The sequence below is a fragment of the Bos indicus genome, chromosome 13 (assembly GCF_029378745.1).
Source record: "Bos indicus isolate NIAB-ARS_2022 breed Sahiwal x Tharparkar chromosome 13, NIAB-ARS_B.indTharparkar_mat_pri_1.0, whole genome shotgun sequence".
Taxonomy (NCBI): Eukaryota; Metazoa; Chordata; class Mammalia; order Artiodactyla; family Bovidae; genus Bos; species Bos indicus.
Genome location: NC_091772.1, coordinates 8,199,677 through 8,225,421, shown reverse-complemented (window position 1 = coordinate 8,225,421; position 25,745 = coordinate 8,199,677). Strand labels below are relative to the sequence as shown.

Below are 25,745 nucleotides of genomic sequence, written 5' to 3'. Positions count from 1 at the left end.
CACCGCTTGTGTACTTTTTGTTTTGTCCATTGCAAAGGCGCAACTAGTGCCTTGTTTTCTACTGATATTTTGTACATTTTTAACATTGGTGTTAAAGTACATTTACTGCTCATCTTTTAAACTAGAGGCCTTATGACATCTAGCGTTGTCTCACAGAAGCGGCGTGAGATGAGTCAAGGTCTAATATCTTCACCAGGTACAGAATCTAGTTTTGATCCCTGGAAAGTTCACTCTAGGGTTTGAGACAATGAACTCCAGGCCAACAACGACGAGCTTTTTCTCCAAAGAGGAAGAGGAGAGATTGGTTTTACGACCTACCTCAGTTCCACGGCTCTAGCAGTGCCCAGTTCTGTTTTCAAAGTTACATTTCTGTGTTTGGTACCTAGATGACAACTGTGTCAGAGCCCAGATCAGCATACATCAGAAAGTGCCAGCACTCACCAAGAGAGATGTATCTTATTTCTGGAAGCAACTCAGCTCTATTTAAATGTGTTTGTATAACAGGTCAGTGTGTGTTAAGTCGCTTCAGTTATGCCCTACTCTTTGCGACCCCATGGACTGTAGCCCACCAGGCTCCTCTGTCCATGGGATTCTCCAGGCAAGGATATTGGGGTGGGTTGCCATTTCCTTCTCAAAACATGTGACTAGAATGGCAGAAAATAGGTGCCCATTTCACAGACCCCTTCTCCCCTCCCAGGCACCAAGCAAAAGTTTTGGCTATCTGGCATATCTATCACAGAAAAATGAATGAACACATATGGTCCGGCTGTAAGAGAACAAGATTAAACACCTACTTCCAAGAATAACTGAATCGCTGAGGGATGTTTAGCTTCACAAATGGAACTTTGTTTCACTTTATGCTAGATGTTCAATTATGATCTGAAACATCTATTATTTAAAAGTTTGGAATAATTCTATAAAATTCAGCTTATAATAATCCTGTAAATTGATCTTACATGGCACCTGCCTTAAAAATAGCATCTAGGATCCTTACATGACTATAAGATGCTAAAAATAAATTTTTAGTAATAAGTAATTTTTCAAAGTACTGTATATGAGTATATTACACACACACAAAAGTCATGGTTAAACCTCTTCTCTCAAAGAATACTCATAATATTCTTTTAATATAAGAAGTTAACTCTAACTTCTCAATTTAAGGTTTTGTGGTGAACCTGGATGGATACTTGTGGGAAAAAAAGTAGTTTGCTTCTAAGTATGAGGATCAAAATGTTAGTGTACGTGCTTAAGAATATTTCTGCACAAATACACCTCAAGCTGTGAGTCTGACTACCATTAATACTGTAAGATATATATCTATAAGATATGGCATATGTATGTGTATATATGTATATGTATACATATATACACACACACATACATATGTGTGTGTACACACATATGTATATTTATCTTTCCCCCAGGTCCCTGACACAGAGCTTCTAAAGCCTCTGGATTTTGAAAAGGAGTTAATCACCAGTGGCCAATGCCTCAATCAATCATGCCTACATAATGAGCCCTGCACCACCAGGCTGGGACTGCTTCCAGGTTGAGCACGTTTGTGCTGGGAGGGTGCCGTGCCCTGAGAACATGGGGGCCCCGTGCAATACTGTACCTCCACTACTGCACTTCTCCCATTTGACTATTCCCAACTTGCAGCCTTTATCTTAAACCACCACCAGTAGGTGAGGGTTACTCTAGCAAACTATCAAACCTGAGGAAGGGCGCCGTGCTCACTCCCTCAGTCCTGTCTGACTCTTCACGACCCTTTGAATTACATCCCGCCAGGCTCCTCTGTCCATGGGATTTCCTAGGCAGGAATACTGGAGTGAGTTGACATTTCCTTCTCTAGGGGATCTTCCAAACCCAGAGATTGAACCTGCAGCTCCTGTGTCTCCAAGATTGCAAGAAGATTCTTTACCACCAAGCCATTGGAGAAGGGTGACAGGAACCCTCAAATTAGAGCTGGTCTGGTCCGTGAGAAGTACTGGTGACAAGCTGGGACTTCGGCCAGGACGGGGGTGGCAGGGGCAGTCTTGTGGGACTGAACTCTTAATTTATGGCATTGACACTAACTCCGGGTACATGCTATCAGAATTGAGTTGAATAGGATATCCAGTGAGTACCCAAAGACTTACAGCATTGGTGAGACAAAACACGCACACACACATTTGTCACAAATTTGCTTCAAAAATGTTTTGAGTAAAAACAGTTCAGAATTGCTGTCAGAAGTAGCAGAAGTGGGCTTTACCAGGCCTACCCTGGCTCATAGAAACCCATGGTTTGGGAAGAGAAAAGATAAAACAGCCATAAATGAAGAATCTTTGATCCCTGAATGGCTACCTACTCACATGATATGAATCCATGTCCAGTTATTAAAGTTAAAATTATCAATGGCATTTAGGAATGGTAGATATGATTCCCAAGTTGGCTCACTGAATACATGTTGTTTAGTCATTAAGTCGTGTCTAACTCTCTGCAACCCCATGGCCTGCCAGGCTCCTCTGTCCATGGGATTCTCCAGACAAGAATACTGGAGTGAGTTGCCATTTCCTACTCCAGGGGATCTTCCTGATCCAGGGATCTAACCCACATTTCTTGTATTAGCAGGCAGATTCTTTACCACTGGGCCACCACGGAAGCCCCCACTGTATGCATAAGGAAATGAAAAATAATGAGAACAATTCTAACCATTCTTACATACAATTCCTTGTATATTATTATCTTCAGTAGCTTAAGGAAAAGACAATGGCAACCCACTCCAGTACTCTTGCCTGGAGAATCCCATGGACGGAGGAGCCTGGTAGGCTGCTCCGTGGGGTTGCTAAGAGTCAGACACGACTGAGCGACTTCACTTTCACTTTTCACTTTCATGCACTGGAGAAGGAAATGGCAACCCGCTCCAGTGTTCTTGCCTGGACAATCCCAGGAACAAGGGAGCCTGGTGGGCTGCCGTCTATGGGGTCGTACAGAGTCGGACACGACTGAAGCGACTTAACAGCAGCAGCAGTAGCTTAAAAAGAAAGTCCTGGGTGGGGCCTTGATGCTAGATCACTCTTAGATTTTGGTCAGTTTGAGTTTTGATCATAAAACAGCCTCAAAAGAGAAAAACGACAACAGAAGGTACTGCTGGTCACCAAGAAGGTAGTCGGCATAAGTCGAGAAATTACTAAAATCAGAGGGTATACTGTGAAGGAGTTTTTTGGATCTATCTAATTTTGTGGATCTATATCCAGCTTCTTGAAGAACTTTTACTAAAATATTTTGTGAGAGTGACTAGTTTCGGGGCACTGTCTTTGGTTTTGAATGTCGCAGAACAAAACAGTAGATTTGGGTTGATATAGGACTCACTGCTCACTAGGAAACAATCATAGAAGGCTACAGAGAATCCAGAGACACACCAGGATATTCCTAAGGAAACAGCCAGCAGGTGGATTGAGTACAGTCTATTGTAAGGTCTGTGTATTTTGAGAGGGGGGACTATCTAGCTCCTCCTAAAAATGCCAAGTCTAACACTCAAAGGTAGCACTTCATAGGTTTCACATACCAGTCATGTGAAACTGGCTTTATGATTAACTGGGATATTCACCCAATGAATATACCTTATGCCCATTACTCAGGTTATGGCAAATGCTGTGGTTATCAGGGGATTTTTGAACAGACACCCCACGTATTTTTACTATTACAAAATTCAGCAACAGTTTGAGAAGACTTAGTGAATTTGCTGTCTCAGCTTCCTCTTAGGGGTCATACAGATGCTAATAAAAATATTAGATTAATTAACAAAAGAATACAGAAAGGCAGAGGAGAAGCTCAAGGGAATTGTATCAGGTGGATCCCTGAGTCAGGAACATCCCTTAGAAGAGGAAATGTCAACCCACTTGAGTAGTCTGAAGGATCCCATGGACAGAGGAGCCTGGCAGGCTACAGTCTACTGAGTCACAAACAGCTGGACACAACTGAGCACACACACTCCACAAGTCTGGTCTAAGTACTTCAGTTTGGAGGGATTTTAAAAGGCAGAAGACAAAGATTACAATGAGAAATCAGACCTGAAATGACATAGGGCAATAGTCAGGCAGATAAGTCAAAACAAAGAACAACAGAAAAGCCAGGGCCACCATATCAACATTTTGCTTGAGACCCCAAAATTTATGTACATGAGTGTGTAAAATGATCAGAGGGTGGAAAAGTTACTGGAACTTGATATGAAGCCACAGAACCACGATTCCCATTAGAGAATATACAAATATAGGGGTTGATAGGATTGCAAGAGTTGGAATATTTAAACTGTGTATTTAAACAGTTTATATGACAACTGTATTTTTTTCTCTCTTCCCCTAATCACCTCAACCTTCACTTATTCCCTATCCCATGCTGAGGTCTCAGGACCATGACTATTTCAAGTGCTGAAAGCAGAGCTGCTTCCTAAGCAAAAAACTGTGACTGTATTTTTAAAACTTTATGTCAGAAGTCCTAGAGGCACGATGGAGTGGATTATGCCTTCACTCACCTGGCAAAATTGGGGTTAACAGTGAATTGTGCTCTATTGCCCAGTGGTCAGATAATTTACCTTTCTTGTGATAAAATAAATTTCTATTTATGTGAAATTAATTTCCTCTCACCACTGATAGTCATGCTTCCTTCCCTACCTTCTCTACCCCAAGCAACAATTAGCTCTGGAGGTCGATTAAGGGGTAGATGGCACAGATAACTGGGACACAAAATAGTAAATAGATTTCTCTTGTTGCCGCAACTCCCCAGCATCCTATTTGCGAAAAACAAGCTGTAAAGCTTTATTATTCACCGTAAAGTCTGAACGGTTTGAACACAAAGGAAACATGCATTGGCATTTCCCCTCTGAGCACATTCGCATGCAAGTTTTAAGTGCTGGGGCTAGCGATCTCAGTCAGAAACTCGGTCACAGCACATTGCAAACCCCTAAAATTATCACTTTAATGAGATTAAAAAATAAATTGAGCTTGGAAATCATCTCTGAACCCAGACTAAATCAATGGGAGATCAATCAGTCAATCCACTGGCTTTTCGTCAGGCCAGTTAGGACCTGACTCCCAGGTGAGGTTCTTTCAAGCTCTTCCTCTCTGCCTTATTTCATCCTGACACTACTGCTTAAACTACAATTTTGAAAAATGGTGGGGTGGGAGGAGTACAAGTACAGGACACCTAAAGCATTCTTGGTAGACACACCAAAGGTCAATACAGGCAGGGCCTCCCAGTATATTAGTGCTATTTCCCTGGCTTATTTTTAACTATTAGCCAAGATCCTAGAAGAGCCAAGAAAGCAGAGCACGAAACTGTTTCCTTAGCCTACTTCTCCCAGTAATTGTGCTAATAATTATAAGTCATTAAGCTTAAAATTTCTAGTGTGCATATATTTGTTCATTCACAGATGGTTTCAAAGACTTCCTAGGACAGGAGATACAGTGGTGAAGTCCCTCCTCTCATGAAGATTATGTTCTAGTGGAAGAGACAAACATTCAAAAAACAAACGAATACGGCATAAGATAACCTCAGATGAAGATGAGGGCCATGACATCAAGTAAAGCAGGGCAAGAGAGGAGAGAGTGATGGGGTGACATTTCAGATAAGGGGGGCAGGATGACCTCAGGGGAAAACAGCTCAGCTCCAGTGCTTACCTGGAGGCGGGCCGAGCTCTGAGTGCAGCGGATGCTGACTCATCACCCTCAGCACTCCCATGAGAGGGGGCTATGCTCACTCCCATGTCCAGGCCCAAAAAGGCCCAAAGAGGATTCACAACTGGCCCAAATCCAGAGTGAATTTGAGCCAAGAATGCTAGGCTTCAAAGCCCATGTGTTTAACCATTGACTGGGATGAGAATATCAACAGAAAGAAAGTTCTGGACAGTAAGGGCATCCATCTAAATACTTCTCATGGGTTGATCCTGATTTGGGGAAGCTCCAAATTCTACCTTTAAAATGAATTACACCACAAATCAATCAAAGAGTTCAACAAAAATTTGACAAGGAATTACAAAAGCCTAAAGGGAAAAGGAAAGGAAAAGTAAACATAAGACCAGAGAGGCCACAGTGCCAGAGGACAGGCCAGAACTCCTGAATGCCACCCATGTGTCTTACGTATGGGAAACAAAGCTTGGTACAGATGCTTCAATAGACAGGGGTCAACCTTATTTTTAAAAGGTGCTTCTAAAGAAAAGGAACAGGATGAACCATAGATGGGTAACACGTTTGTCTGTTCAATTGGTTTCCACAGTGTGTAATATAATAATGCATGTTTGACATTCTGATTGAGGGACTAGAGATCCAAAAGATTTTTCTTCCTAAAACATATGGATATCAAATCACAGTCACTGAAAAAAAGTGTTTATAAATCACTGTCTGCCTTACTCTTAAGTAAGGTGAAATCTCAAACTCTTTCATAGGGATTATGGGAATATGCTCTATGTGTCACTAGAAAATGCCAGGCAGCTGTTACACTGGCTCCAAGTTAAGAAAGGCCTGTACCCCTGATGCCAAGTTAGAAAAAGGTTTTCCAGAGTCATTTACATTAACAGACAGAGAATTGTGTGTCATGCCCTCCTCCCCACCCCCAAGGTACAAGTGAGTCAGAATCCACTGACCATTTCCACTGGTCTCTGCATAGGAAACCCCCAAAATAGCATGAGGCAAAAGGCTAACACCAGCATATATTCTTCCACTGTTCAGTTCAGTTCAGTCGCTCAGTCGTGTCCAACTCTTTGCGACCCCATGAATGGTAGCACGCCAGGCCTCCCTAATCCATAACCAACTCCCGAAGTTCACTCAGACTCACGTCCATCGAGTCAGTGATGCCATCCAGCCATCTCATCCTCTGTCATCCCCTTCTCCTCCTGCCCCCAATCCCTCCCAGCATCAGAGTCTTTTCCAATGAGTCAACTCTTCACATGAGGTGGCCAAAGTACTGGAGTTTCAGCTTTAGCATCACTCCTTCCAAAGAAATCCCAGGGCTGATCTCCTTCAGAATGGACTGGTTGAATCTCTTTGCAGTCCAAGGGACTCTCAAGAGTCTTTTCCAACACCACAGTTCAAAAGCAAGGCCCCAAATAAAACCCCCATGAAAAAGATGAAAGGATCATAGACGGAAAAATGGACAATTTGGATTCCTGGCAAGGTTTTATCACTTAAACTTGTGTGATCTTAGGCAAGTCATGTGTTCATTTCAGATCAACTCAATTCCAGCAGGACAAGGTCCTTGTCTGTTTTGCATATCACCCTTTTCTAAAAGATGAGCCAAGCACCTGGCACATATTTTAGGAACCAACCAGTGTTTGAATGAAACACTTACCACTACTTAATATGTACCAGACAGACTGGTGGATGCAAGGTACACTCATTCCAGGGCATCCCTAAAGGCCTCCATCCCAGTTCCACCAAAGCGTCCTCAAACCCTTCCAGAATGCTTTTCCAAATAGCTACACAAACTGAAAAAAGCCCTGAGTTAATATAAAACACATTATAATGCAGAAGGAAATACGTGTTCAGCATAAGAATATACTTCTAATGGAATACATGAAAAATAACATGCACGTGTGTGTGTGTGTGTATATATGTGTGTGTGTATATATATATAATTTTTTTTAAGTGGAAGTGTTAAGTCACTCAGTCATGTTTGACTCTTTGCTACCCCATGGGCCATAGCCTGCCAGGCTCCTCTGTCCATGGAATTCTCCAGGCAAGAATACTAGAGTGAGTTGCCATGCCCTCTTCCAGGGGATCTTCCCAACCCAGGAATCAAACTCTGCATTGCAGGCAGATTCTTGACCATCTCAGTCAGCAGGGAAGCCCTATATGTGTGTGTGTACATGTATACATGTGTATGTGACACACCTAAGCAGAGGAATAACATTAAAACAGGAACAAAATCACCTGGCCATGTGAAGAAAGACAATAGTTTGGTATTATGTGCCATGATGAAAGAAAACAAAAACTGAGTGTCTATAAAGAGAAAGGATTTTTAAAACAGCCCTTTGTCCTCCACACACCTTCAAAGGGGTATCTGAACTCTAAATACAAAACACACAGTTGGAAAGAGAATTTGTAAAAATACAGTTAAGGTTGTCTCTGATGATCTTCACTAAGCAGAACAAATACAGATGGGGAATAAATCTTACCTCAAATGTCACAGGTAGGGAAAGGAAAGCTTCAGAGCCCCTTAGGAAATTATAGGGATTTCACAAATAGCGGGTGATTAGAAATGGAGCAAACTCGAGGTGGTTCTGAAAAAAGAAGGTGCTAATGGAAATCATACCACCAAGTCCAGCAAACAGATTTGGAAGGGCCCAGCCACAAAGGCACCTCTGCTTCATTCAGTTAACAGCACCAACACACACAGGAGCAGAATTTCTCTTCTCAAAACGAAAATGGCAATTCCTATCAGTTTAATATATATCGATATTCAGCTCAGTCGTGTCCGACTCTTTGTGACCCCAGGGACTGCAGCACACCAGGCTTCCCTGTCCATCACCAACTCTGGTGATGCCATCCAACCACCTCATCCTCTGTCGTCCCCTTCTCCTGCCTTCAATCTTTCCCAGAATCAAGGTCTTTTCCAATGAGTCAGTTCTTCACATCAGGTGGCCAGAGTATTGCAGCTTCAGCATCAGTCCTTCTGATGAATATTCAGAACTGATTTCCCTTTAGGATTGACTGGTGGGATCTCCTTGCAATCCAAGGGACTCTCAAGAGTTCAAAAGCATCAATTCTCAACTTTCTTTATAGTCCAACTCTCACATCCATACATGACTACTGGAAAAACCATAGCTTTGACTAGAAGGACCTTTGTCAGCAAAGTAATATCTCTGCTTTTTAATATGCTGTCTAGTTTGTCATAGCTTTTCTTCACTGAGCAAGAGTCTTTTGATTTCATGGTTGTAGTCACCATCTGCAATGATTTTGGAGCCCAAGAAAATAAAGTCTCTCACTGTTTCCATTATTTCCCCATCTATTTGCCATGAAGTGATGGGGCCAGATGCCATGATCTTAGCTTTATGAACGTTGAGTTTTAAGCCAACTTTTTAACCCTCCTCATACATATATATACATATATATATATATGTATATATATATATATGAATGACTGATAACTACAAAGGCTAAACAACACTTAAAGCATATCAGGTAAATATTAATACCAAATTGTATGATTTTCCTCCCAATGTTTCCTTACTAAGCTGGGCTTCATGTCCTGTTCTTTTTTATTAGTATGAAAAGGACAGAAGTTTCCATTCATAACCATTTTTCCAATCTTGTATGTTGTCTACAGAAGATATCGTGAAGGGGTATGATTGCATGTTTAAAATTTAAAATGCAAGTGTAACTTTAGCCCCAAATTCTATTTTGCATTTAGGCCTACCCTTCAGCTTGGTAGGTTGGGTGTTGAGAAAATGTGGTAGACCCCACCCACTCTGTTGGTAGGCACCTCACTCTGCTTCATGTAGTTTGTGGCCATAGTTCCTGAATTAGTTAGCTATTGCTGTGTGACAAATAGCCCAAACTTAAAAATAACAAAGTTATTATCTTAATTTCTATAGATCAGGAATTCAAGAGTAGCTTAACTGTGTGCTTCTGGCTCAGGGTCTTTCATGATGCTGCAGTCAAGCTACCAGCCCAGGAGATCTGAAGGTTTCAGTGAGGCCAGAGGGTGTACTCCCAAGCTCACTTCTATGGCTGCTGACAGACCTCAGAAGATCCACCTTCAAGGTCACAGAGAGGCATCAGTTCCCCACTGCAAGGGCCCTTCCAGAGGCTGTCTGAGGTCTCTCACAACAGAGCAGCTCACGTTCCTCTTCTCAAGGCCATGTCATGACATGGGAGCTGACTTTACCAAGAGAGTGTACAGTGAGTTAGACGGCAATCCCAAAAAGATAATGTCCATGTTCTGAGACGCGAAACCAGTGGATATGAAGTTATTTGGGTCTTTGCAGAGATAACCGAGTTAGGGATCTCAAGACTTAGAGATCATTCTGTATTAGGACTGCCCTAAACCCAATGATAAACGTCCTTAGAGGAAAAAGAGGACAAACAGCAGCATAGGGAAGATGGCCATGTGAAGACAGAGACCAGCACTGGGCTTATGTTGCCATAATCAGGAGCTGGAAGAAGCAGAGGGATGTTTCCCTAGAGTTTTTACTTTGATTTCTGAACCTCTGGCCTCCAGAAGTGACAGAATAAATCACTGTTTTAAGCCATCAAGTCTGTGGCAATTTGTTATGGCATCCCTGGGAAACAGATCTGAGAGAGAGAGAAGGTGGAGAAAGCAAGCGAGGGCAAGAAAGGTGGAAGCCACAGTCTTTTTGTGACCTAACCTAAGAAATTTCCAGGATTCTGACACATTCCATTCACTAGAAGGGTGTCATTAAGTCGAGTCCACACACAAAGCGAGAAGAAATACCAAAGAACCTGTGGACGTTTCTTTCCAATCAAAGCAGGGCCGTCTGAAGTTTCTGAAATTGACTTTCCTTAAGGATGAGATGCTGGAAAGAAGCTGGAGAAAATGTCTGAGTCTTGAGGATAGTACAAGATTTTTCTTAATGACTATTTGTGATTTCCACCTTTTGTCAGACACTGCTGCATATGTCCAAGTAGATTATTGTGGTAAACTTTACTAGTAGAACTCAAGAGTGCCATAATTTACATATAGCTTATCTAAATAACGAGGCTTCCCCTGTGACTCAGCAGTAAAGCATTCACCTGCAGTGCAGGAGATGCAGATTCAACCCCTGGGTCAGGAAGATCCCCTAGAGGAGGGCAGGGCAATGTACTCCAGTATTCTTGCCAGGAAAACCCCATGGACAGAGGAGCCTGATGGGCTACAGTCCATGAGTTTGCAAAGAGTCAGACACGACTGAGCACGCATGCATCCATCTTAATTACTATTAACAATAAAGTGCCATAAGAAATCAATATTTCAAAAATATGTTTATGTATATCATCTCACTTAATAGTTTATCAGCTTTTCACAATACTCCTATAAGGCAGTTAGTATGATCAAAGAGACTAGGAGAGGCAGTACATTTTAGTGTTCTTTCTAGAGGGTTATACTGTGAGTCAAGACCCCAGATTCTTGTTGCTTCTGTTCCTTAACACAGGACCCTGGAAGAAATAATCTTTAGGAGCCTCAGGTTCTTTCATTGTAAAATTAGTTAGGATTCAGTGAGCTTTTATTTATTTGTTTATTTTTTTATGGCTGAATTTTTTTTAATTTTTTTATTATTATTTTTTACTTTACAATATTGTATTGGTTTTGCCAAACTTCAACATGCATCTACCACAGGTGTACACGTGTTCCCCATCCTGAACCCCCCTCCCACCTCCCTCCCCATACCATCCCTCTGGGTCATCCCAGTGCACCAGCCCCAAGCTTCCTGTATCTTGCATCGAACCTGGACTGGCGATTTGTTTCTTATATGATATTATACATGTTTTAATGCCATTCTCCCAAATCATCCCCTACCTCCCTCTCCCACAGAGTCCAAAAGACTGTTCTATACATCAGTGTCTCTTTTGCTGTCTCATACACCGGGTTATTGTTACCATCTTTCTCAATTCCATATAGATGCGTTAGTATACAGTATTGGTGTTTTTCTTTCTGGCTTACTTGACTCTGTATAATAGGCTCCAGTTTCATCCACCTCATTAGAACTGATTCAAATGTATTCTTTTTAATGGCTGCGTAATACTCCATTGTGTATATGTACCACAGCTTTCTTATCCATTCATCTGCTGATGGACATCTAGGTTGCTTCCATGTCAGTGAGCTTTTAAATTCCTATCAGCTCCACAGTAGTGGCATTACCTCTACTACCTCCAACAAGTAAACTAAAATTAAAGCTGTATATACATCAGAACTGAAACAGAATACTTGTAGCAAAGAAGAAGTACCAAAAAATGAATGAGCTGTCTCATTCCACAGTTTGGGCAAAGTGATTTTTCCTAACCCAGTGGTAGATCTCTTTCAATCTGGTGGCAATGACTTTCTCCCCAGAGAGTAGTCAGTTCAGGTACCACCTCCTCCAGGAGGCGTTTCCTGACCACCACGGGAAAGGCAGCTCCCTCCCTCCACTGTCCATTCTTATGGAACTTTTTATTTTCCTCATCGTCCTTACCATCATCTGAGAGCCTCTGCTTTTACGTGAATGTGTTTATTTTCTACCTCTCTCTGCTGGAACCTAAGATGGAAGAGGAGAGGACCTTGGCAGTCTTCTTCACTGTATTTTTTCTATAGGCTAAAAGAGTACTCAAGCTCAGAGGAAGTGGCAGTACACATTGGTTGAATAGGCAAATGAGGTACAGGATGGTTTACAAATAATAATAGAGCCTTATGCAACCCACTCCAGGAGTCTCGCCTGGGGAATCCCATGGAAAGAGGAGCTGGTGGGCTACAGTCTATGCAGGTCTCAAAGCATCAGACACAGAGCATGCACACACACATAATTTATATATCTATAGTCTTACACTATTAAAAAGCAGCTCTGCATACACACTGAGGAAACCAGAAGGGAAAGAGACACATGTACCCCAATGTTCATTGCAGCACTGTTTATAATAGCCAGGACATGGAAGCAACCTAGCTGTCCATCAGCAGATGAATGGATAAGAAAGCTGTGGTACATATACACAATGGAGTATTACTCAGCCATTAAAAAGAATTCATTTGAATCCGTTCTAATGAGGTGGATGAAACTGGAGCCTATTATACAGAGTGAAGTAAGCCAGAAGGAAAAACACCAATACAGTATACTAACGCATATATATGGAATTTAGAAAGATGATAACAATAACCCTGTGTACGAGACAGCAAAAGAGACACTGATGTATGGAACAGTCTTATGGACTCTGTGGGGGAGGGAGAGGGTGGGAAGATTTGGGAGAATGGAACAGTCTTATGGACTCTGTGGGAGAGGGAGAGGGTGGGAAGATTTGGGAGAATGGCATTGAAACATGTAAAATATCATGTATGAAACAAGATGCCAGTCCAGGTTCAATGCACGATGCTGGATGCTTGGGGCTAGTGCACTGGGACGACCCAGAGGGATGGTATGGGGAGGGAGGAGGGAGGAGAGTTCAGGATGGGGAGCACATGTATACCTGTGATGGATTCATTTTGATATTTGGCAAAACTAATACAATTATGTAAAGTTTAAAAATAAAATAAAATAAATGAAAAAAAAAAGACGATAAAAACCATCCAATTTTAATTTTCATTTCAAAAGTGTTTTCTTATGATGAAGGGAGGAAGGGTGAAGTGATGAAGAAAATAAAATAAATTGTCTGACACATGAAAAAAAAAAGAAAAAAGCAGTTCTGTGTCTACTCCTTAACAACCTTGCCTGATGTACACTGTCCCACTCCCAGCTAATCATGGATGAGGAAACTCAGGCTCAGAAGGTTTGACCCAACAATTAGAATATCCTGGATTCAAGACTTCTCGGACCTCTACCTTAATGACTAATGTTCTTGACCTAGAACCAATCTTTTATTCCATAGTGCAGAGCTTGGTCTCACCAATATTTTCATCTGTAAACACCTCTATTCAAGCCACCAAGTGGTCTAATATTTAATCTTTGGGATTAGTAATGGCAAGCACAGTTAATAAGTTTACCCACTTCATATTTAAATCATATATGCTAGTATATGTTAGCTTAAGAAACATTTTAGTACTGAGGAAAATCTTCATTTAACTCAGTATCTGCTACTTATTTCAACAAATGTATTCTGCTGTTCCTGCCCATTAAGTACTGTGGCTCTGAGATTAACCTTTCCTGTTTGCTTGTGCCTGACCTCAAAGCATCCTAAATTACTCAAAGCAATTCTGATGGCTTTAATTTATGAGAACACCTCCAACTATTCATCTTTTAAATCCTGAAAATGATGATCCCTGCACAACAGCAGCTCTCTTTTTAATCTTAGCTGATAACTCTGATTAAACACATCCAAAGGCTGATTACCCCCCCTGCAGTTAATGCCACTGTCGTCGCTGCTAACTACTCATTTCACAGCGGGAATTGCCTTCAAGAGCCCATTTACATTATCACTCAGAATTGATTTACGGTGTTATTTCCTATTGATCACATAGGAAAAAGAAGGTATAGACGATGTCCTCAGAAAGCCTGCTAAGATGTCAACTGGCCCAAGCCAAGGATAGGCAGCTATTACACTCAGCCAGTAAAGCAACCATGTAAATACCGAGTTACTCCCCAACTGCAGACATTTTTAAAAGATACCATTTACTATTAGAATTTTAAATATTTCATCACAAAACCACTAGGGGAATGTTACCAAAATGGATCAAATCAAATAAAGAGAAAAAGAACATAATCTAAGTGTAGATTCTATGTGTATCATGTGAACAAATTGAGCAAAAAAAAAAAAAAAAAAGTGCTTTTTTGCTCTGCTAGATAGTTGGCACCCCACCCCAGTACTCTTGCCTGGAAAATCCCATGGATGGAGGAGCCTGGAAGGCTGCAGTCCATGGGGTTGCAAAGAGTCGGATACAACTGAGTGACTTCACTGTATTTTTTCACTTTCATGCATTGGAGAAGGAAATGGCAACCCACTCTAGCGTTCTTGCTTGGAGAATCCCAGGGACGGGGAAGCCTGGTGGGCTGCCGTCTATGGGGTTGCACAGGGTCGGACACGACTGAAGCGACTCAGCAGAAGCTAGTCTTTGCGCAAGCGGCATGCCTAATGACAGGGTAAAGGACACGCTGCAGGAGGCCGTGGTTCCAGCTCTGCAGATTTCTGCAGCCACACGGGTTTATCTGGAGAGTACCGTTAGTCAGCTTATGGCAGCGCAGCTATGCCAATGACAAAGAAAAGGCTTTCATTAATTCCTCCAGTAAACATGTATTGAAAGCCTCCAGCTCTGAAGCAGGCCTTTATTATGTCAGATGCTAAGGACTCTAGGGGTGAATGAGACAGATACGACTTCTGTTCTCCTTAAACTGCTATCCTGTTTGAGAAGACTGGTTACAAACAAGGAAACAATTAAACACAGATACCATCACTAACTGTGAAAATGCCACAAAGCAGTGTAGAGCATGTCAGAGTTCTCCTCAAAGGAAACTCGAGTCTGTGACCCAGAAGGAAGCCTGTGTTGTGCGCTGGGTGAGCAATCAAAAGGCAAGGGCTCTGCCCTGAATGACATCACTGTCCAGGTGATGGTTTTCACGTTAGAACGCGTGAGAGCCTGTTCAAAACCAGAGTCTCTGACTCAGTACATCTGGGGTGGGACACCAGAGTTTGCATCTCTAACCGGTCCGCAGGAGGTGCTGCTGCTGTTTCTCCACGGAGCCCATTCTGAACACCTTCTGTCCTCCTCACGTCCATATTCATCATGAGGACCACAAAGGAGATAAGCTATACAAAATTCATTTACTATAAATGAAAGAGGTGGTAATTATAAAGAAATCGATTCAGACAGAAATTAAAATCCTAAAGCCCTTAAGGAAAATGAGCCAATCAGGGTTGATTTGAGGAGGGAAAAAAAAAAAATCTCATCTCTCTCTTCAGGAAGGAAGATGATTTTATGTTCTTCAAAAGCCATTTTTCTCTTTACGGAGTATACGGCATTTCATTTCAGAAGGGGCTCACGAGGGCTCTCGGGTCTCCGCCACAGACTGGCCGTCACACTCAGCGGCAAGCCCTCTCCGCCGCCGCCACAATCAGACACCTGCTGAGGGAGCCACGCAGTCAAAATCAGGTCATGTTTTGCAGAGGACTGACTCAGAGCTATCTTGTGAGCAACCCCTAGAAACTGAATTTCCTCAGGACTACAGGCTCCTGTTCAGCACACTGACTAACAGAACTGCAGGAAGCAAGGAATAAAGATGTATTGCCTAATACTCTGGTGGTTTGACTTAACTTTCCCTTCAGACATTTGATATTCACTCTCCAGTTCCAGCCCTGCTGAGAAAAACAATTTATTTCCCCACCCCCCCCACCCCCGGCCAAGCATGGTTCTTCCCAAGGTAGTCTTATAATTTGAAAGACTTAAAAAGACTTCAGATCTTCCTCCCAAAATGAGGTTCTGTTGAAGCAACAGAAGCAGGGGCTGTCCCAAGGAAGAGATGGCAGGCATTTTAATCTCATTTTTATCAACAGTGATCTGAGTAAGTCACACACATTCAATAAAATTCAGTAAACGGTTAATCCTTCTCAACCTCAGCTTCCTCCTTTATGAAAAGTAAGTATTACCATAGACGAGTTGTTGGCAAACTTTTCCAGCAAAGGGTCAGACAGTAATGTTTCAGGCTCTGTGGCCGGACAACCCTGGTCTCAACTGCTCAGCTCCGTCCAACGAAAGCAGCCACAGACACCAAGTAAACACACGGGCACGTCTGTGTTCTGACAAAATCTCTATTTACAAAAACAAGCAGCAGGCCTGGCCCTCACTGGCCACAGACTCGCTCCCTGGCTCAGGAATACCGACTTGGTCACTGCCACGTCTGTAATACGGACCTGGTTTGTTACTGGGAGCAACAGATTTAAACTCTCTGTACCTGAATTTCTCTCTGTGTTGGAAGAAAACATCATTTGCGATGTCAGTTCCTCACAGACATTTCAAACGGACTGCTGAGCGAATGTCTCAGAGCACTATGATTTCTTGATGAAGGGCACAAGAGAAGTCCTAATTATTACCAACAGTACCTTTTTTTAAGCTACCATCATCTGATGATTACTACACCTGGGAATGGCCTAAGGAAGCTGATCCTGCCACTCTGTGGCATTCACACATGTTATGCTGTGGTCTCTCGCCCAAGAGTTTCCCTTCAGATGATTAATGGACAGCACTGAGCTGGATGCTAATCATGCCCTTTGATGTTGTACAAAGATTAAATAGAAGCATTTAAAGAAAAAAAAAAAAACAGAGTCCACCATTTTATATACACAAATTTAACATTTTCCCATTTATCTTTGATGATTATTCAGCCCTAAGGCCTAAAAGTAGTGCATTCTCAAGAAATAAAATAGATATGTGACCTATGATGAAAATCATCAAATAAAGTTGATGTGACTTCTTTATTTTTATTTGTTCACCTTTAGAAGAAGGTCCATTAAGAGTAAGTTTCTTAAAATAACAGAAATGAACTTCTTTGCAAACTAGAAGCAGACTCACAGACATAGAAAACAAACTTATGGTTACCAGGGAAATGGTTGTAGGGTGGGGGAGTGATAAGCTAGGAGTTTGGGATTAACAGATACATACTACTGTATACAAAATAGACAAATGACAAGGACCTACTGTACAGCATGGGAATTATATTCAGTATAATACCCTATGATGGAAAGGAATTGAAAAAGAATATATATACATATGAAAATGAAAGTGAAGTCACTCAGTCGTGTCCGACTCTTTGAGACCCCATGGACTGTAGCCTACCAGGCTCCTCCCTCCATGGGATTCTCCAGGCAAGAGTACTGGAGCGGGGTGCCATTTCCTTCTCCAGGGGATCTTCCCGACCCAGGGATTGAACCTGGGTCTCCTGAATTCCAGGCAGACGCTTTAATCTCTGAGCCACCAGGGAAGTCCTATGTGTGTATGTGTATATATATATATGTGTATATATATATATATATATATGTGTATATATATATATATATATATGTGTATATATATATAACTGAATAACTGAATCACTTTGCTATACACGTGAAACTAACATTATAAATCAACTATAGTTAAAAAAAAAGACTAAATTTCTTAGATAAAAGACTTTGGAATTAGGTGTATGGTAAAATATGATTTAAAAACACAATATATAACTAACACTGATTTCATAATTTCTTAGAAATATTAGTATACATTTACATCCCTCATACCAGCAACTGGGGCTTCCCTAGTAGCTCAGTTGGTAAAGAATCCGCCTTGAGAGCAGGAGACCTGGGTTTGATCCCTGGGTCGGGATCCCTGGAGAAGCGAATGGCAGCCCACCACAGCACTCTTCCCCAGAGCACGGACAGAGGACCTGACGGGCTGCAGACCATGGGATCGCAAAGAGTCAGACACAACTGAACGACTTTCCCTTTCCTACCAGCAGTTATCAACCAGTCTGCCACCTTTAACAATCAAAGCATTTGACAAACATTTCTCTAGTATCCATTATACAAGAGACTTCTAGGAAGATGGAAAGTTTGCATAAATAACAATAATAATAGCAAGTGGCATGTGCTCTCAGCATGTTAACATGCAGTCTTCTGGATTTTGAGGGAAAGGAAGGTACTTTTAGTTGAGTTGCTTCATGGCAGAAGTGATATTTGAGCTGAGTTTGGAAGATAAGTAGAAAGGAAGACAGAATTCTCTAGAAACTCTCCAATATAGATCACATGTACCATGTACAGACATGCCATCTTGAGCAATTCAGATCATGTAAAAGGTTGTAAGCAGCTCAAGATAGAAGAGTAAATCATGGAAGGCCAAAGATAATCAGGCTAATAAGTCTGTGTTTGAGGAAAAACCCACTGAAGGATTTGGAGAGGAGCAGAGTTAGATTTAGGAAGAGGGTATTGCAACCCACTCCAGTATTCTTGCCTGGAGAAACCCCATGAATGGAGGAGCCTGGTGGGCTACAGTCCAAAGGGTCACAAAGAGTTGGACATGACTGAGTGATTAAGCACAGCACAGAGTTAGATTTTATTCATTCATTCAAAAATATTTCTTGAGCCCCTATTAGGTGCCATACATTTTTTCTGTATGGATACAACAATGAATGAAAAAGATGCAGAAAAACAACTACTGCCCTCATTCCAATCTGGGGACACAGACGAGAAACTAAATAAGTAAATGACACAGTGTATTTGAAGGTTAAATGCTACAGATAGACAATCATAAGTAACGTAGAGAAGTAATTAAAAATAGGTTAGTTAGGGTGATACCCGAGGTGAGGTTTGAGCAAGGATTTGAATTAGGTGAGGGCAAAAACCACACATATATCTGGAAGAACAGAATCCCAGCTGGAGGGGAGGCGGCTAATGAAAAGACATTAAAGATCAAGCAAAGCAGGCTGTGTGAGTGAGCGGGAGGACAGAAGACGGTAAGGAGGGTCCCACATCACCTGGAGCCTGCAGACAGTCACAGGGACTTGGAATTTAGGAATATTCATCTACGAAGACTGGGCAGAACGGACTGCGGGAGGGCAAGAATTAGAAGTAGAAGCAACAGGCAAAAACCTCTTTGTCAGGTGAAAATGTTTGAAACCATTCATTCGTTCATGTTAATTAGGCACATATGCTAGATATTGATCCCAGGATTGAAATTGAGATGGACAAGCCTTGGCTACAAGAAGCTGACCCTCTCAAAGATTGACGACAGCATGAACAGAAATGTCCAACTGGTTGACGATAAAAACCTATAGAAATCTAAATTTTATTATGAATCCAAAAAAAACCTAGTATTATAAAAGAGAATGTATCAAATGGTCAAATCATACAAACAGTCCTTCGTTCACATTCTAAGTCAATTCCTTAAAATACTGACCAATATTCTTTCCACTCATAAGATAACTTTTGATAAGAATGACTGGCCATTCTACGTCAAAAAAAAAGAAAATCATTTAAAATACCCAAGTAGTGAAGAAATGCTAAATCTTTGAGGCTTATCATTCCACCGATTATGATGGATCACAGAATACAGACTCTAAGTATAATTAATTCAAATACAAGCACTTATGAATAGATTAATTTAGCAAGCATGAAGGAAGCAAAGACCAGTCCAAAATTACCAAGTTTGTCTGTAACCCAGACAACAGCATTTTGCAAACAAATTGCTGATGCACGAAGATATTATCACTGGTGACTGGATGACTGGCTTTAGTACCTTAAATGATAAAACCGCTGTCACAGAGGACAGATAGGAACTAGACTCTGCTGTCAAACTGTCATGGAATTATTAAATATGGAAGGGAAAAATGACCCAAACAGTATGTAATGAGCTCCCTTTTCATTCTTTCGCTACAAAAGCACATCTGTGAATTGTTAATGACTCTGAAATGGATGAACCAAATTGATGAGAAAGAAAAACATCTCTCAGGGATAGGGAAAAGGAAAATGAACACACAGAATGTTTATAAAATATAATCTAAAACACAAGGGCTGGTGAAAGTACTGTGATACACTATGGAGCAGTGTGCAAAGTCTAAGCTGTTATTTCTTACTGTTTTCATTGTTTTTATGTTTTTTAATGTAGATCATTAATCTCATTAAACATAGAGAAACACGGAGATCTATTCACAAATACCCCATATCTGTGGCGTTCTTGAGGTGGTTCTGCCATCCTAGTCTGGGAACTGCTACCCTGCTGGATGATTTTCCTTTTTCCCCCTAGATGTGCCCTCTGGGCTGGTGTGTCATCTGATTCAGTATCTCAGCTCACAGAGATTCCGTACTGAGTTCTGGCGATTGACTTTTCCATGGCTAGAGTCCTTGTTCTACAAAGACTTATTTGCCCTGGAATGCCCAGGAATTCCAGTCATGGAATTCCTCAAGCACAGGTATACACTGATCTTTGTACCTCAGTGTCTGGTGTTGTAGAAGCCTTCAACAACCCTGAACTGAGCTGAATGACAATCAAGGAAGCTCATACAAGAGGGATTTCAGACGGGAGCAGCCACATGAAACAAAATGATCATGGTGTCTGTCCATACAACAGATCCACCATTCAATTTGGTCATAGTTAATCATTCTGAGGCTATCTGTCTTCAGAAATCTCAGGGCTGAAGAACTTTTCATTTGTGCTTTAACTTATAAGAAAGAAAGTACTGAATCAATAGGAGACTACAATTATTCATTGGTTTAAGGACAGTCACCAGTCTGAAAATCATCAATAATCTGCTTGTCCTCAGGGTGGAATCAGTTGACTGTATCACGAAGGTAGTATGGCAGTAAGAAGGAAGAGAGACCAATATTGGTAAATAGGGAATTCTATCCTCCCAGAAAGGGAAATCTCCTTTAATACTCAGGGCCTCTGAGTCAGAGGGAGTGCTCAGAATACCACTGCACGCAGAGGACTTACATGACATAAATATACTTTCCAAGCAAGAGTGAGGGCCATTGGCCCATGATTTGACTCTTTCACACAAAAAAAACAAGGAAAGGAAAAGGAGAAGCCATTAAAGGAAAAATTAAGCAGTATATAACAGACGTAGTTTCACTAGCAATACACTGTGTGGAATCCAGAATGTAGTATTGTTAATTTCCACAAATAATATCATTTTAATATATTACTACTCACTAAAAATCCTCAAATTTAAATATACTTCAGTCTTAAAAATATAACACACTTGATCTCGCCACTCACGCATGTCCATGACAAATTCATTCCTATAACTAGTCTATAGAGTCCAAAGGTTGTGTTATAACATTTTAGTCACATATTCTCCATGATTAAAACAGTAAAAAGAAATCAACTTCATTTTTAACCCCCACAAAAAGTGTTCACCAGAAGGTTATCGTAAAAAGCAGGTGAATGGAAAAAACAACCAATTGGTTTCCCAATTTCCAGACCAGTGCACGGCTTAATGGTACAATGAAACCCTCTACCTCCACCCCCAAGCCCTGAAGATTATGTGATACAAAACATCGGTGCCTTTAACCAGCTTCTCTTTCAGTATTTTCTATTCCACATCACCCTACGCAGTTGGCTAAACGACTAAGCAACAAGGTCAATCAAATGCAATACTTTTCTCCATTCAAATATAATGGAAATTTTGACCATTCCACATTCTAAAGAGCAAATACATTCTCACTCTGACAACCACATTCCATTGGCTTTTCCTGAAAGCCAAGCGTGACAGATGCTTTGGCTGTAATTGCCAATCAGCCTTTCCATGGCAGCTGAAAACACAATACATCACTTTGATCTCCTTTGCTCTAAACACATCCACAATCAAGAAACCTGAACAAGGAATAAGAAATTGGCATCATTTCTAGAAGCTGTCACTCCACAGCATTTAAATACTATAAGGTGTAGTTTGCTCATATTTTTATTTTTCTGTTTCAGAGACACTTTGTTGAGGATCTGAACAAAAAACACCTACAATTAAACATTACTATATATATATATGTCAAAAAACACACTTCATTACCATGTACAAAATCTCAATACAAGCACATTTAGACACCGCCACTGCCACTTCCTCCTCCAGTTACCCACCTGAGGAATAAAACAAGAATGCTCATCTGATTTAGAAACAGTACTCAAAAGAGCTGAACTCACATTTTGCAGGCAGGTCATAGCCACACGTGATCTTTGCATGTCCAGTTTCACAGCCGTTCAGGTTACGACATTCAGCGAGCAGACAGGGCCCAGCTGCTCTGTGAATACAGCCATCCACTGCAGGAGAGAGAAAAAAGTTAGCCCATGTTTGCTGTTTTGGAAATAAAGGCACCACCTGGAACAGGGAAAGCCAAGGAACTCAAGTTTTTCCTCTTAGAAATCCCCACACCCCTGGGGGAAGGAAACCCACGGTGTTCAGTCCCTTAAACACCATTTTCTCCTCTCTCCAATTCTCTCTCTGTGCCTCCAGTTCGTGTGGTCGGCAGAAGGAGCAGGGTTCAGGAAACGGCAACGCAGTTTAACGTTAAACAACAGGATCCTTAGCTGGTACTGCAGCCTGGATTTGTAGTCTATTCCAGCTTCAATTGGAAATACTCCCACTATGTCCATTTCAAGCTATCAACTCCATGTCACCTAAACACAGGATTGCGAAGAAATGCTACTGATTCTGTCTCCAAGGTGGTAAGTGCTGCCTCCAGTACACCAGAGGTCGTAGAAGAAAAAAGGTCAAGAAGCAAGAGAATAAAAGGCACTTGGGAACATTTGCCATCATGGTAAAACTGAGACAGTAAAGCTGTGGAAGAAGGACCCAGACCTCTAAGTTCCTTCCCCTCTCAACGGAACGGCACAGATACAGTAGGTATCTGCAAGGTATCTAGGGGTTAGATGGGGGGCAAGAGTGGCTCACGTCTGGAAAAGTGCCTAGAAGAGCGGCCCTCACTCTCTTGACATGGAAAGGAGAACCTCCACAAGCTCCTGCTCCAGTTCTGCTCGCCGAAGAGGCCCTGCTCCTCCCCAAGCCCGGGTCTCACCAGCTTTCTGAATCTCACCTCGCCCCGCTTCATCGCTGCCCTTCACAACGAGGATGACCTTTTGAAAACACACACCTGATGCCACTGGAAATTAAAGCTTCATTTGACTAGATTAGGGGCGAGCAACGTAGGTAGGGGGCTAAGACCAACACACATAATCTAGTTGTTAGTGAGTGAGTTCCTTGGACAGAAAGGAAATGCAAGACTGAAACGAAGGGTTACGAGAATGAAAGAGAGAGAGTACTAGTAATCTGGGCTGTGAAAATCGACCAAGATATTAGTGGTCCAATAATAACTGAAGAAGGAAATGGCAACCTACTCCAGTATTTTCTTGGAAAATTCCATTTCCAAGGGAGCCTGGAGGGCTACAGTCATGGGGTCACAAAGAGTTGGATACGACCGAGCTACTGAGCACACAACTGTGATAGTTCATAGTCCACCACACCATGTAATTGATCATTGTTTACTATTATCATTATTTTGAGAGGAAACTAGATATTGAATGGGAAATTTTTCACTGAGGGGCATGTAACTTGTCTAAACGACTAAGTGGCTTTTGCTACCACTGACTGAAAAGGAAACGTTTTGGCTCAACAAGTCTCTTAGGGAAACAAGCTCATCTGGGCTTTCCTACATCACTGATTGCAGACCTATAAAATCTGAGAATAAACCTGAGCCTCAAAGACCGTCACAGCAAAATGAACTCTATACTACAGTGTTTCAGTAAACCTAGCTGAAATTCATATTCTACCTTTACAAGCCATATGCTGCTCAAGCCCGTTTCTTTAGCAATCAGTGTCAAGAATGGCTGTACCTAACAGAGTTATGCATGGAATTTGAATAATATAACATTATATGCCCTGTTAATGGTAGTAAATAATATTATCTTAAACTCCTTAGGTGGAATATTTGTGTAAATTTTTAAATAACTAGTATTCTTATGTAAAAAAAGAAAAATATAGAGAAGCAAGAAGAGTATGCATACTACTATTTACCCTCCCACCTAGAGAACTCTTCAGCAGTCTGATATTTGTTGCTCTTTCACTGGTTACTCACGCACATTCACATATATAATTTTTCTCTTACAAAAAAAAAAAGAAAAAGCTCATAAGTTTTGTTACTCTTTCACATAGCAATTTTACTTTGTGAACTATTATATAGTTGTTAAAAAAGAACAGGTCAACTTGATATGCAAGTTCAGTTCAGTTCAGTCACTCAGTCGTGTCTGACTCTTTGAGACCCCATTAACCACAGCATGATGGACCAAACTCACGTCCATCAAGTTGGTGATGCCATCCAGCCATCTCATCCTCTGTCATCCCCTTCTCCTCCTGCCCCCAATCCCTCCCAGCATCAGGGTCTTTTCCAGTGAATCAACTCTTGGCATCAGGTGGCCAAAGTATTGGAGTTTCAGCTTTAGAATCAGTCCTTCCAATGAACACCCAGGACTGATCTCCTTCAGAATGGACTGGTTGGATCTCCTTGTAGACCAAGGGACTCTCAAGAGTCTTCTCCAACACCACAGTTCAAAAGCATCAATTCTTCGGTGCTCAGCTTTCTTCACAGTCCAACTCTCAAATCCATACATGACCACTGGAAAAACCATAGCCTTGACTAGACGGACGTTTGTTGGCAAAGTAATGTCTCTGCTTTTGAATATGCTATGTAGGTTGGTCATAACTTTCCTTCCAAGAAGTAAGCATCTTTTAATTTCATGGCTGCAATCACCATCTGCAGTAATTTTGGAGCCCAAAAAATAAAGTCTGACACTGTTTCCACTGTTTCCCCATCTATTTGCCATGAAGTGATGGAACCAGATGCCATGATCTTCGTTTTCTGAATGTTGAGCTTTAAGCCAACTTTTTCACTCTTCTCTTTCACTTTCATCAAAAGGTTTTTTTAGTTCCTCTTCACTTTCTGCCATAAGGGTGGTGTCATCTGCATATCTGAGGTTATTGATATTTTTCCCATCAATCTTGATTCCAGCTTGTGCTTCTTCCAGCCTAGCGTTTCTCATGATGTACTCTGCATAGAAGTTAAATAAGCAGGGTGACAATATACAGCCTTGACATACTCCTTTTCCTATTTGGAACCAGTCTGTTGTTCCATGTCCAGTTCTAACTGTTGCTTCCTGACCTGCATATAGGTCTCTCAAGAGGCAAATCAGGCAGCCTGGTATTCCCATCTCTTTCAGAATTTTCCACAGTTTATTGTGATCCACATAGTAGTCAGTCCTAAATATGAAAAGATTTCTAAGTGAAATGCCAGGTTTAAAAACTAGATACAATATGTGATACATATACAACATATTGTATCTATTTTTAAACATATATATTTTATCTATTTTTTATGTATAGTCACAATTTTGTTTACAAATGTAATACAAACACACATACATACACACCCACATTTACATGTATAGTACACATGTACTAGAAAGATATATACCAAAATATCAAAAGTGATTATAGGATGTGAAACAGAAGGTGAAACTATTAAGAAAAAAATTAGGTTCAAATTTCTCTATGTTTAAATTTTTTATAAGAGCATCAAGACAAGTATTTTAAAGTGAATATGTGAATATTTTTTCTTGGCAAAGAGATCATTAGTTACTTAGTTTGAAAT

General features: G+C 41.2%; 1 protein-coding gene across 2 annotated transcripts in view; it reads right to left on the bottom strand.

Annotated features, from left to right (window-relative positions):
* Window positions 1–25,745, bottom strand: part of MACROD2 (mono-ADP ribosylhydrolase 2) — a 2,314,515-nt gene that overhangs the window by 1,513,017 nt on the left and 775,753 nt on the right. For both annotated transcript variants that reach the window (XM_070800713.1, XM_070800712.1), the window contains exon 5: window positions 22,249–22,365. In XM_070800713.1, coding sequence (XP_070656814.1) covers window positions 22,249–22,365 — 117 coding nt within the window. The remainder of the gene's footprint in view (window positions 1–22,248; window positions 22,366–25,745) is intronic.